Source organism: Pteropus vampyrus, unplaced genomic scaffold, assembly GCF_000151845.1.
Source record: "Pteropus vampyrus isolate Shadow unplaced genomic scaffold, Pvam_2.0 Scaffold75, whole genome shotgun sequence".
NCBI classification, from domain to species: Eukaryota; Metazoa; Chordata; class Mammalia; order Chiroptera; family Pteropodidae; genus Pteropus; species Pteropus vampyrus.
In genome coordinates, this window is record NW_011888856.1 from 1444620 (window position 1) to 1459128 (window position 14509).

The window sequence follows — 14509 nt, forward strand, 5'->3', positions numbered from 1 at the left end:
TGAGTCGTTCTAGTGAGTCATTGAGTGGTACTGAATTTGAGTAATACTCTATTCTGGGCTGCAAGAGAATGATGTGTCTTCATTCTGATAGCCCAACAGTGTGGCGTACTACTATTTTCCAATGTATCTGGAGTACGTACTGAGAATATATGGCATTTATTAAATACTGTTATTTCCCTTTCAAATAAGAAAATCTAATAAAAGTGCAATGAAAATGTTTATTACATTTTTTGAATACTTGCTGCCAGATTCAAAATTTAGTCATCTGGCAACTTGTATGGTTATATAGTGCCATTAGTAATGTTTTTTAGAAACTCTTACATGTATATTAAAACTCATTATAAGTTTATTTATCCTCTATGTATTTTCCCTTTATTTCCATCAACACCTTGCCTTTATTTGACTCATTTCTTTTTTAGCATAAAGACAGGGTGTTGCATGGAATTTTCTTTTTTTTTCATGTTTCTTTAAACTTGTCATTTTGATATAATTTTATACTCACATAGAAGTTGCAAAAATAGTGGTTTCCAGTGGTAACGGTACAATCATCAAAACCATTAAATTGACATTAATACAATACTATGACTAAACTACAAATTTTACTTCGATTTTATCAGGTTTTATATTACATACATTCTTCTTTTTAGAATATAGTTCTAAGAAATTAAAATTTACCCCATGAAACCACCACCAAAGTCAGGTTACAGATTTTTTCCATTATCCCAAAGAAATTTCCTTATACTAGCCCCCTAAAGTCACACCCTCTCATAACCCTGCATCCAGTGATCAGTTTAATTTTGTTATTTTGAAAATGTTATAGAAATGGAATTATTTAATATGTGACCTTTTGAGATTGGGTGTGTGTGTGTGTGTGTGTGTGTATTTTTTTCACTCAGCATAATGACCTTGAGATCCATTCGAGTTGTTGTTACTTCATTTAAAAAAATTTGCTGTTTTTTTTCCATGGTATGAATGTATCATAGTTTAACCATTTATATGTTGAAGGACTTTGTTTTTTTCTTCAGTGTAGGTTTTTAAAAAAATCATAAAAATGGTAAAAACCATAGCAATGGCTAATGTTTATCGAGTGCTTATTATGTGCCAAGTAGTGTGCTGACACTACTGTATTTTTTTTTAAAACTTAAAGATTTTATTTTTTAATTATGATAAAATATGTGTAACATAAAATTTACCATCATAACCAATTTTAATTGCACAGTTCAGTAGTGTTAAGTGCATTCACATTTTTGTGCAACTAATCTCCAAAACTTATTTTTGAAAAACTGAAACTATACCATTAAACGAAAACTCCCCATTTCCTCCTCCTCTCAACTCTGACAACTGCCATTCTACTCTAGGAATTTGACTACTCTAGGTACCTCATATAAATGGAATCATAGTATTTGTCCTTGTGACTGGCTCATTTCACTTAGCATAATGTTCCCAAGGTTCATCCATGTTGTTGTATATGTCAGAGTTTCCTTTTTTTTAAGGCTGATATTATTTCATTAAATGTATATACCACATTTTGTTTATCTACTCAGCTGTTGATGGACACTGGGTTGCTTCTACATTTGGCTGTTGTGAATAATGCTGCTATGAACTTGAGTGTACATATATCTCTTCGAGAACTTGCTTTCAATTCTCTTGGATATATACCCAGCGATGAAATTTTTGGAACATATGATAATTTTTATTTTTAACTTTTTGAGGAACCAACATACTGCATCTACACTGGCTACACCATTATATAGTCTTACCAACAGTGCAAAGGGTTCCAGTTACTCTACATCCTTGCCAACATTTGTTGTTTTCTGTTTTTTTTTTTTTTTTTTGTAAAAGCCATCCTAAAGGGTGTGAGGTCGTATTTCACTTTGGTTTTGATTTACTTTTCCCTACTGTTGAGATGTTGAACATTTTTTCATGGGCTTATTGGCTCTTTGGAGAAATGTCCATTTGAGTCCTTTGCCAATTAAGGAAAAATTGTTTTTGTTGAGTCGTACGAGTCTTTATATGTAGTCTATGTATTAACTTTATCAGATACATGATTTGCAGATATCTTCTCTCATTCTATAGGCTGCCTCTGTTGTTGTCTTTAATCCTCACCACACCATTCTTACCTCGATCTTATAGATGAGGAAGCAGAGTATAGAGAGGTTCAGTAACTTTTAGTAGCCTGCCACTGGTTGCGTGGTTAGTATTTGGTGGAGCACGGATTCAGGCTTATACTGATAGCCTCCAGAGTCTGCACTTTTCACCATCACATTATTCTCAACTAATTTCTTAGCAAATTTTAAGAAAACAAGTGGTCTTGGTTTCTGTGATTAGCCTACGTGGAAGGCCTAATTTGAGAAGCAGATTGATCTACATTTTTTTTAAGTACAGTTGATCCTCATTATTTGCAGATATTTGTGAGTTTGCTTACTCACTAAAATTTATTTGTATTTTAAAAATCAATAGTGGTGGTGGTTTTGGGGTTCTTCGTGGTTATGCGCACAGTGGCAAAAATTTGAGTCACTCGATGCACGTGTTCCCAGCTGATGCCAAACACAGCAGTTCTCTGCCTTCTTATTTCAGCTGTCATACTGTAGACAGATATCCTTTTCATGGTCTATTTAGTGACATATTTTCCACATCTGTGTTTTTTTTTTTTCTTTTTGATTTTGCTATTTAAAATGGTCCCTAAATGTAATATTTCTAAGTGCAGGAAGGCTGTTAGATACCTTATGGAGAAAATACATGTGTTAGATCAGCTTCGTTCAGATATGAGTCGTAGTGTTGTTGGCCATTGAGTTCGATGTTAATGAAACAACAATAAGTAAAGTATCTTAAACAGAAATACACACACAAGCAAAAATCATGTCTTGATTTATTGATGAAAACGTTGTGACTGGAGGCCTGCAGCAACCTAACCCTGTATCTCCTCTAGGACCAATAATTTAGTATTCGCTAGTTCATTGTTTGCTGTGACCCTTCTGCAGCATGGCTGCTTTGAATAAGGAGGACTGACTGCTTTCCTAATTATTATATAAATCAACGCAGAGTGAGTGAAAGCCTCATTTATGTTGCATAAATGAACTTTGGTAGAGCGCCGGGGTATACGATGTTTGTGTTGTAATTCAGAAGGTCCAATGGGCCTTCATCCATTATATCAGAAGCTCAGTGGTGGGTATGGCTGGTCTGTCCTCATTCTAGACGAGGAGTCAAAGCTCAGAGACGTTGTGCAGGTTGCCCGAGGACACGCAGGTAGTTAGTGGTATAAATGGACCTACAAACCAGTTTTCCTGCTTCTTTTTGATGTGAATTTTTATTTTTCATCTTGCTTTTCTATAATTAGAATGGGGAAAGGGAGTGAATGCATTTTTAAAAACCTATAATGGACAGTTCTGGTGTTAGTAATTTGATGCATTTGATCTCATTTGCTCTTCTTAGCAACTTATTGTGACAGGAGATGCCGCAGGCTTTCCAATAACCAAACTGAAGGGACATTAGGTCTTTTGCTAAGGAATTATGTACTAATGAGTGCTGGTAGAATTTGAATCTTGATCCTCCAAAGAATATATTTTTAGTTAATTTGAGCAGTTGTCTACTAAATCTCCCAGAAGAGAGAATTGGCCCAACATAAATGTAGAATTTCTCAGCCCGACTTTCCAATGGCATCACAAAATATCTGATTGTTTCCACCACTCTGGACTTGTGGTTTCACATATATCGACAAAATACAAAAAATTAAAGTTATATACAGAAGTGTTTTTCTCAAAGTTTTCCAAGTTTAATTTGCTATGCCTTAAGAGATAATTAATTCATAATTCATGGTGTGAAGTGGATTTTTATTATAAATACATTTTTTCTTTTTAGAGTGAACAAAAATGTCTTTATTTAAAGCCCGGGATTGGTGGTCGACTGTTCTGGGAGAAAAAGAAGAATTTGATCAAGGCTGTTTGTGTTTGGCTGATGTTGACAATAGCGGAAATGGACAGGGTAAGTAACATAAGACCAGGTATCTTGGAATGAAGCTTTACAGAGATGAACTCAGAACGACTTCCTTTTTAAGTGTACTTTATAGAACTGTCATAATTACGCCTGAATTTTGAAGGCAGTTTTCCTTACACATGATATTGAGGTAGCAGACTGGTAAATATCATTCTTCTGTTTAGTTTATGTTTTTCTGATTTGTGTCGATTCTGTCAGGAATTATGCTACTCTATTTGTTGGTATTAAATGATCGTTAAATCATTGCTTTTATTTTCATATAATGATACTATAAACATTGTATCTTATTCTTGTATTAATTGCTCCTTTTTGCATCTTCATATTTTTTAAAGTGGTTTTTAAAACATTTTAGTTCTATATCATGGCTATTTGAAATTTGTATTTGGTTTTAATGGTTTATAGTCATGAGCTTTTAAAAATAATCCAGATAGTCATTGGCCTCTTACAGAGAACATCATTAACAGTATAATCATTCTTTTGTTTAGTGCATGTAAGTACTGTTACCTTACATTTTTCTTTGTTCTTTATTTCTTGTTTATAATGAGAACTCTAGAATCTGGGAGACAAGGTGAAAAGAGAATTATATTGGCAGAGGAGCGTGGGAGGCACTAAAGTGTGCTGAGCACCTATTAAATTGTTTCTAAGGATTATCTGCTTCCTGCCTTCCCATTGACAGGAGATGGGAAGATGACCTATTCAGAGGGTGTCCTGGGAGGTTCCTCAAAGATTATGAACCCTACTTCCTACCTGTTTATTAAAACTTGATTCCCCCTTTTTTAAGGAACGTAAAAGAGTCACACCACAAACGTATCTACCAGAGAACAATTTCAAACCCACTTCTTGTCAAACTATCTGTAGCTCAGCTTGGTTGGAAACTACTTACTGATTGTCTGTATAACATACTGTTCACTCATCATTTTTATTAGAGCTTCTCAGTGGGGTGTTGCCTGTAGGTTACCAGTATGCTGAGATGTTGCTTCCCTCCAGTTCACGGCTAGCTGTGAGCAGTTTCCTCAAGCGTGCTGTACAAAAATTGTTCCATATGTGAATCCCACGTAGAAAAAGAGTGGTCTACCTTGCATCATAATATCCTGGGGTGATTATTACATATGAGGATTTTTTAAACCAGGTGTACAAGATCCTGTAAGAGCATGTTCTTTGGGATAGGTGGATTGAAGGGGAGTTTAGGTATCTGCATTTTGATAAGCTCCAAAGTCGAATGGTGACAAACTAAAGTTGTCAATTGTTATTGTTGATCTAATGGAGCGAAAGATTAACGAGAGCAGTTTGGGACGTGCTCTGTTTGAGACAGAAATGTCTAACAGGCAGAATAGAGTGAACAGTATGCTGCTTGTATTTGAAGCCCTGAAAATGAGTGAAAATGCCCAGAGAGAGAAGGTAGAATAAGAGGAAAGGAACCTTTTGACCATAACCTGGAGAACATGAGCATTAAAGGGGGAGGTTTGGGAAGGAGAGTCAGTAATGGATCCAGAGAAGGGCAGGCAGAGAGGAAGGAGAAGCGGTAGGGCTGGTACCTGGCTGGTGAGGTTTAGCGCCATGAAGACTGAAAAGTTTCCATGCCAGTTAGTGACAAGTGGTTCGTTAGTGTCCTTGGTGAGGGTGAGTGAGTGGGTAACAAAATCTAGATTTTTCACTGAGTGAAGGAGTGGGAGGTGGGGCAGGCTGAGAGTTTGTAGCTCTTTGAAGAAATTTAGCTGTGAGGGGAAGAAGGGAGGATGATTGGGGATAACATAGGATAAAGAGAAGTGGGAAAAATTCAGTATGTCACATAGAGGATGTAACTGAGAGCAGCAATCCAGAGAAGACAGTCAGGTGGGATCAGGTGTGCGGGTGGAAGGCTTAAACTTAAAACAGGCATGAGAACTGTTTTCACGGTGACGCAAGGCAAGAAGGTAGGAATGGATATGGACAAAGAGAAGTTTGCAGGTCGGTTGGGAAGTTGAAGCAGTAATGCCAGTTGACCCCTACTTTCTTTGAGGTGATCAGAGAATGAAGGGATGGCATTGGGCATCTTGAAATTGTTTTAGGTGACGCTAACTTGATACATAGAAGGATTCCTTGCTGATCTTGAGATCCCAGTTCAAATTAGATACAGCTCTTCTCCATTCAAGATTCAGACTCAAGAGAGATAATGACAGTGGGGATGAAAGAGAATCTGCCTGGTCCAGCTGAGATGACATCATAACCTGTGGCCTGGAGGGAGAGTTTCTTACAAGAATCAGAGTAGAAAACACATAAGGCTGACTGGAAAGGAGAGCCTACGTTTATCTTCTAGCTACTCAGCATTTATACGGGGCAACTGTCTCCTGCACAACTGCACACACGTGTCTGTGCCCACGCGCGGAGGGGGAGTGCCGCGGGCACCTGCACACACACGTGTCTGTGCCCATGCGCGGAGGGGGAGTGCCACAGGCACCTGCACACACACGTGTCTGTGCCCATGCACGGAGGGGGAGTGCCACAGGCACCTGCACACACACGTGTCTGTGCCCATGCACAGAGGGGGAGTGCCACAGGCACCTGCACACACACGTGTCTGTGCCCATGCACGGAGGAGGAGTGCCACAGGCACCTGCACACACACGTGTCTGTGCCCACGCATGGAGGGGGAGTGCCACAGACACCTGCTGCCGCAGAGGCACTTTCAGGACGCATGGACTCTTTGGGGCCGGGATCTCTGGGTGATACTCCTCTCTCTTGTCATTCAGTCATGACCATGTTCCAATATTCTGCTGCCTCTAGACTAAGTGGTACAGTTTGTGTTCACAACCTATGTATAGTTGTGCAGAAGAAGAAGAGAAGGAAAAACTTTAAAAAATAAGAGGAAGAAGTAGGAAAAATTGTATGATAGCATAAAGAAGTCGCGTTGGAGGCTACCTTCTTCTGTTTTGCAAGTGGTCACCCAGTAGTGTAACTGCTACTATTCGTTTTTCAACCTTGACCAGCCCTCTGTCTGGTTAGTGCTGGCAAGGCCAGGCTCCCCGTGAAGCCTCTAGGATCCTTCTTTGCCTCTTGCAGCTTCTGATCATTCCAGGCATTCTTTGGCTTGTACACGCATCACTGCAATCTCTGCCTCTGTTGTTACATGAGCAGCTTCTCCTTTTATGTCTGTGTCTTCACATGGCATTCTCCCTCTGTCTCAGTTTTCTCTTCTAAGAGTACTAATAGAGTTCCGTCACACACCGCATTGACTGTGCTCTCATCTTAACTCGATTACATCTGCAAAGGCCCTGTTTCCAAATGAAGTCACAGGTACTGGGGATTAGGACTTTGACATATCTTTTTGGAGGACAAAATTCAACTCGCAAACCTATTCTACCATTTCCCCCTCTTGTACCCAAGACTAGACATTGTTAATCGGAGGTCTCTATCTAGGGAAGCTTTAGAATCTTTTTTAATATAATCTTTTAGGCAGCCACAACCAGCTGTAGAGTTGGCACTCTGATTAAATCCGTTAACAATCATACTAGTCCTTTGACAAAAAGGCTTGTTTTGATTGAGTTAAATTGTAACTACTGATACCAAATCAAGGCTTAGGGAAAAATGTAATATGTTAGTACATTTGCATATTGGTAAATGTAAAGCTACTTTTGAGAAGCTGTATGTTTTTAATAGTAAGTTCACTTTAGTTCCATCTTCTATTGGCAGATTGGGCTTTGTATATGAAGCCATACTCAATGCTTTTACTTTTTAGATTTCTCTTTTAGATATTAAAAAGTTTATTTCCAAAGAAATTTTGTTGCTAATGTTTGTTTTTTTTCTTATATCTTTTAAAAAAATTTCTCTACAGATAAAATAATTGTGGGTAGCTTTATGGGATACCTACGAATCTTTAACCCCCATCCTGTAAAAACAGGAGATGGAGCTCAAGCTGAAGATTTGCTTCTAGAAGTGCATCTGCGAGATCCAATACTGCAAGTGGAAGTAGGAAAGTTTGTTTCGTAAGTACAGTCCACAAATTCTGGTAGTTTATCTTACTTGGAGTACATCAGTCCCTCACTGTGTCACTTTTTTGGATTCTTCAAAATAAAAAAGACTGTCCACAAATTCAACATATTTTCTGGGTATTGTTACCTAGGTGTTCCTCATGTACTGAACATTTTTTTAAAAAAATATGGAAACCCATATGTTTAGGATAGAATCATTTAGAACTTTTAAAAATAGTGACAGATCTAAGATGTCTGATGGATCAGAAGCTTAAAAGAAAAGAGATAAGCTTTTTAAAATAACCAAATAAAGAAATATAAAGTATTTACTTACTTAAAACACTTAAATGTACAGGTTCTATAAATGTTTCTTTAAAGAATTAGACAAAGTAGCAGTTATGCTTTTGGTACGTAAATTCGAAGCTTTAAATGAATTACTTATTTGGGGTAGAGAGGTCCTCAGTTTCTTAAGCCAGCTCAACCCCATTAAGTCTTTCCCTTACAAGAGCTTTGTTTCTAAGAACTTTATACTTTTAAACCGAATTTATTTTAGAAAACCGTTTACTAGTTTCCATTTTGTTTAATATATCTGCTTTTTATATACTGATGATATTGCAGATTTTATCTTAGTTTCATATGTGAAGAGTCTTAAAATTAAAATGGTATTTCTTTTTTTAAAATACTAAATTTATTAGGGTGACATTGGTTAATAACATATAAGTTCTAAAGTACACATCTGTGTGTTCACCACCCAAAGTCTTGTCTTCCTCTGTCACCATATATTTGAGCCCCTTTACCCCTTTTATCCTCTTTCCTTCTGATAAGCACCATGCTGTTGTCTATGAGTTCGTTTGTTGCTTTGTTTTATATCCCACGTGTGAGTGAAGTCATATGTTTCTTGTCCTTTTCTGTCTGACTTGTTTCACTCAGCACAATACTCTAAAGATCATCCATGTTGTTGAAAATGGTAGTGTTTCATCCTTTCTGGTGAAAGCCTGTGTTTCTTAATCATTTATTAAAGTATCCATTGTGAAAAGTTAAGGAGGCAGAGGTGGTTTTGTTTTCCTCAGCCTCTTTGTTCTGAGCCCCATTTTGCCATATAAGTGTGGTAGTACCTTGAGCTCTGGATTTTGGCTCACTCCATTTGCTTATCATAATTTATTCATCCAGCTGCTGTTTATTCAGGGCCCTGACTCCTACTAGTAAAACCTGAACAACTAACTGCTCCTGACCATGAACTCTCTTCTCATGAGATGCTTCATTCTGATGGGAAGCTGCTTCATGGGTACTGTAGGCCAGGGCACAAGATAGGACTTCCAGAGTGGATAGGGGAGATTTTATGACTGACATGGTTGGTAAATATCTACTCCTTCTAAAAGCTGGTGATGATTAGGTGCCCAATTGGGTACTTAGCTCACATTAGACATGATAGATTTCTAAAGTAAGGAGACAAAAGGATTTTTGCCTCAAAAGCATTTTTACCTTTTTGTTTTTTTAAAAAGGAAATGCTGTCACAATCATTGTGCAGTGTCCTGAGCGGGGCCTTCATCTCTGTGATCACTTGTTGGAAGGGAAGAGGTTAACAGTGAATGGATAGAATACTACTGTTAACTAGTACTGTCTCATTAATCTTATCTGTAAGACGTGATCTGCATTTTAGAGATAAGGTACCAAGCTAGAACTCAGAGCTTTGGGTCACAGAGCCAGGATTCAGCCCAGGTCTGTCTGATTCCACACTGTACTATCTTTTCATACATCTGTTCTTTTCCTGTGCATGATGGAAAAATTGTTTTGAATGTTCAGGGCACATATAAAAATTTTTTGAAGGTAATATTGATTATGGGATGTACATATTTGTATTTTCTGGTAGTAGAGCAAGTGGTATGTATACATTATAACAAAATTTTGCAGGTGTTATCTAATATAATTCTTATTTTGTAAAGAGTCTGTAAACAGAGGTCATTCACTGGAGGCCTGCTTGCAGATGTGTTTTAAATTGAAAAGAGTTGCCAGCATTTAAGAACCAGATTTCACATAAAATCCTTGCATTCTGGCTTCTCTTGGAAAAAAGAAAAATGTGGAGATTCGGCCAAGGACCAGAACTTAGTAGTCACCTTCTGAGTCTGGCCCCAGTCTCCTGTTGATCATGGCCATTTACACTCAGAGTCTTCAAGGGCCATTGGCTTGACCCTTGAAGACTTTGAATTTAGGACTTCTGCTTGATAGGGGCTGGGAAATGAATTGGTGACGGTGGCAGTTTTATTTCTATTTGAGACTTAGTCCAAACTGAAATGTTTTCAATATCTTTAATAAAATTTCAGAACTGTCATTGATAAATACCATTTAAATTCATTACTGTCATTTAATACTGATTAGTATTCTGTGATGTTTTATACTTTATAAAGTGCTTTCACGTAATTTTAATTTAATTGAAACCTCTTATTTTATTTTCCGAAAGGGGAAGTTGGCTCAGAGAGATTAAGTGACTTGCTCAAGGTCACAGGTTAATCAGCCAGAGAGCCAGGACCTGACTTGGATCTCTTTCTTGTGGGAGAGCACTCATGAAGGAGGCTCGATACAACTTTCTGGGAGGTTCCCATGGCTTCTATCTGAAGGCAGCTCCTTGAGCCTCTGGGACTGTCAAACTGGTGTTTGTAGTTACCTTTATTTTTCAACTTAGAATCTTATCTAATGAATTGTTACATTTACTCATGGTAGGCTATGGTCATAACTTCTTTAAAAAATTATTCTGCAGTTTTTTGGTTACATTTGAAACTAATATTTAAACTTTTAAAACTGTCCCCATTTTTCAGAGGTACTGAAATGCTTCATTTGGCTGTGTTGCATTCTAGAAAACTTTGTGTCTACTCTGTCTCAGGTAAGAAACATTTTTTTTTTCTAGTGCAGAATTTGTATTAAAAATTGGTCTTAATATTATAAAAAAATAGATATTCTCTAATATTGACTTGACAGAGAACACAAACATCGATAGAGAGTTTTCTTATCTTGGTTAGCATTTTCTTATTGTTCATTCATTCTTTCAGGCACTTAGGCTTTTACGTTTTCTGCTTGGTCTGCTATGCCCATGTATACTTAAATTTCTAGTAGAGGGTTTCTTGTAATCTCTTTCCTCCCAAGAATTGCATCCAGCATTGCCTATGACCAATAGAGACCAATGCTGGGCACCTAGGACACTTGAGTCTTAAATATTCAATAACAACAACAAAATTCATTAGATGCTGAGTCATAGCCATTTAAAGTACATTTTCTTTGGTGAACCTCAAGTATTTTTTTTTTTTTTACAGTTCCAATTTCTTGGCTTTTGGTTGTCTTCACTCAACTAGACCTCAAGGCACTTATCTGAGTCTTAATCAGCTTTCATTCTCTGACACTGGTAGTTAAATGTAGTTCAGTTTTAGTATTTTGGCCCTTATTAAATGTCAAAGGTAACTTTAAAAATTTTGTTTTGGTTATTAGATAAATTTTAGGTCAAGTCAAGAGTTATTTTTGCGGATATCAATATTGGGGAAATTTTTTATAGGTACAAAAAAGCTAAAAGTCCAAGGATCTATTTCTTATTCAAAAGATACTCTCCTTTGGGTTTGTTGTAAATGTTAGCTTTTAGGATTTGTATGTCTCACACTCATTCTCTTGATTTGAGCTTTCTCTGAATTTTGCTTTCAATTTGAATAATGATTCATAATTATTGTCGCTGAGATGGATATTCTTAGGTGATCTCTTTCTGGGGTGACCAGTTAGATTATTAAGGCAGGCTTGGTAACCTGGCATATGGTATATGGTAGGCATACTTGTTGAATGAGTGACTGAGCTAGTTTCTGGGTAGTACTGAGGCAATTGGTAGTGGCTTATTATTACTCTCTCTGTGTTATTTTTTTCCTCTTTTTTTCCCTTCTCTGTTACCACTATCATTTCCTTTTCCACTCTCTTTATACCAGTGGCCCCATAGAGTACCCCTCACTGTCATTATTAAACACTCTCATTGGTTTAACAGTAAGAGATGTTCCTCTTAATGATAGGGCAAATATTTAGTGTTCCAGAGTAAATGGAGAAAGTATGACAGGCTACTTTATTGCATGAATCTAGTTCCTCTGTTTTCCATTGTAAGCCTGTTAACTGTGAGTGATATTTTACTAACTGGGCTACACCGGCTGTGGAAAAGGAAAACTTGCCTATAGTTAGCCTTGAACACTTCTTGGAGATTTGGCCCCTTCTGGAGGCTTCACAGAGACTCTAATAATAAGAGGGCAGGGGAGGGAAGTATCATAGAAACTAGAAGTTAGGCTTTTGGCCTTCCTTGGACCTGTTTTAACAGTGGCCCAGAAAGACAGAAGCCTCTAGAGCAGTGGTCCCCAACCTTTTTGGCACCAGGGGCTGGTGCTCCTATGAGAATCGAATGCCTGATGATCTGAGGTGGAGCTGAGGCGGTGATGCTAGCACTGGGGAGCGGCTGCAAATACAGACGAAGCTTTATGGGCTTGCCCGCCGCTCGCCTCCTGCTGTGTAGCCTGATTCTTAATAGGCTGCAGACTGGTACTGACCCCTGCTGTAGAGTTCCATTCGGGAGTAGGGCATAGACTAGGGATAAATGTATGTTGATCAGAAAAGCCTACTGAAAGAAACTGGCATGTTTGGTCACAACTTATTTATGAGACATGGGACATCTTCCTTCAAATTAGTGTTGAAAATGGAAGTTATTTGTCACGGGAATGGTGATTTCATTGCTCTTTTATTCTTTGTTCATTATAAGCTTTGTGTTCTCTGGAGCTGAGGAGTTGTCCAAACTCCATTTTCCCCCACTTTGCTTCTCTTCTCTGTCTCTCATTTCTTCAGCCTCTTATAACATTTGTAGTCTGGCAATCTGTATATTTTTTCTGGCTTGGCTTAAAATGAGAAGCGAGGAAGTTAATGTTTTGCTTCTTTTGAAAATGTTTCTTGAGGTTCCAGATTGAACTTTTACCTAGCTTTTACTGTAACAGGGTAAGCATAAACATTTTCCAGTTTAAATAAAACCACTGAACTTGACACCCTTATCCCCAACTGCCCCCTCCCAAAATATTTTTTATTTTCTTTTATATACTGCGTGCTTCTAAAAAAGATTGGAGGTAAACTAGAGGAGACCTCCTGGACACACCAAACACCTACTGTGTGTCAGAGGCTGCAGTGCTGACTTTTTGGTGGGTGATATGTTACACAAGCATGCTTCGTATAGAGAAATAGCAGAGTCTTGCTGACCTGAGTCAGCCTATCTTACCATTCTTGGGTAAAGGAAAAGCTTCACATGGCATCTCCGATTCCTTTCTGATGGGCTTCAGTTTCTGAATAAATGGCTACACATGTGTGAGCTTAAGCCATACTAATTATATTGTCTTAAATATTCTTTTCCAAAAATTGTATACTTTTCAAAAAGCATTTACTAAGCATTCGACATATTTATAGGATTTTAATGTTTGCCATGAGAGGGCAAAAACGTGGTTCTTTACTTTTAACAGGCTTATATAATCTCATTTGGTTATTTAACACAATGACTTAACTTACTCTGTAGTGAGAATAAGATTTAGATCTTTACATCATTTGATTTTCTTAGCACTCAATCTAAAACTGTACCAAAAACTACCAAAAACTGTTGTCAAGGTGACCTTTGATTTTCCATAGAATTTTTTTTTGTTTAAATCAGATTTTGTTTAAATAAGGCCAACAGCATTACGTGTTCTAATATCCATTTCCTTTTTAATTGATGAAACTATATTAACTTTAGCTACAGGTAGACTATAATTATATACATTTAACTATATTTGGTCTGTATATCCAAGGGCGAAACCCATGTAAGTAATTTTAATCTTACGTCACTGATGCATCTCTAGATAACAATGGCCAGAAATTTTAGATTTTCAGATTCTACCTTTATTCCAAGGTGTTTTTAAGGAAGATAAGTTGTCTTTTGTTCTCCACAGTTGCACTACTATGTTTTAAAGTGCTGTCACCTGAAATTTAAAAATTTGTGGAGCCTTTGCACAACACAAATACTAGTGTCATTTCATGCCAAGTTTGTTTAAATATCGACTGCTGACCTCTGTGTTCACTGCCCCGCCGGCTAGCAGGCGTGTGGAAGTACATTCCTTCTCAGAGGGGTCGATCTGGTTTTAAGTGCAGAATGAAATTTGTAATTTCTCTAGGGACAAACAGAATGTTTCTTTGAACTTCTTTTCCTAGTTTCTTGGAGGCTGGAACTCTCCTTAGAGTTAATGTTGTGTGTTATTTAGTGTCCCCGCCCACCCGCCCCATGGCTACTATGGTTGTGATTACCCCTTAGTGTCCCGGGACCTTACTGATTTTACTACTGTTTAGATTCCAGAAAGCTTTCATCGCTGCTCAAGGTTTGCTGGCAAATTTGAGCCCTTCTCTTTGTTTTTTATTCTATTGGTCTGTGAAGTCTGTTGTTGTTAGCATTTTTGTGAGTGTAGATCTGAGTAGAAGTGATTCTCCTTCAAGAAATCCTCCTGTTAATTTTTCTCTTTCAACCCTCCACCTTCCAAATGAGGAGAAGTCCA

At 37.6% G+C, this 14509-nt stretch overlaps 1 protein-coding gene across 1 annotated transcript in view; it reads left to right on the plus strand.

Annotated features, from left to right (window-relative positions):
* The window catches only part of BBS9 (Bardet-Biedl syndrome 9), a 396362-nt gene that overhangs the window by 8611 nt on the left and 373242 nt on the right, over positions 1-14509 (plus strand). Inside the window, exons 2-4 of the mRNA XM_011362511.2 lie at positions 3859-3981; positions 7805-7955; positions 10754-10818. Coding sequence (XP_011360813.1) covers positions 3870-3981; positions 7805-7955; positions 10754-10818 — 328 coding nt within the window. The 5' untranslated portion in view covers positions 3859-3869. The remainder of the gene's footprint in view (positions 1-3858; positions 3982-7804; positions 7956-10753; positions 10819-14509) is intronic.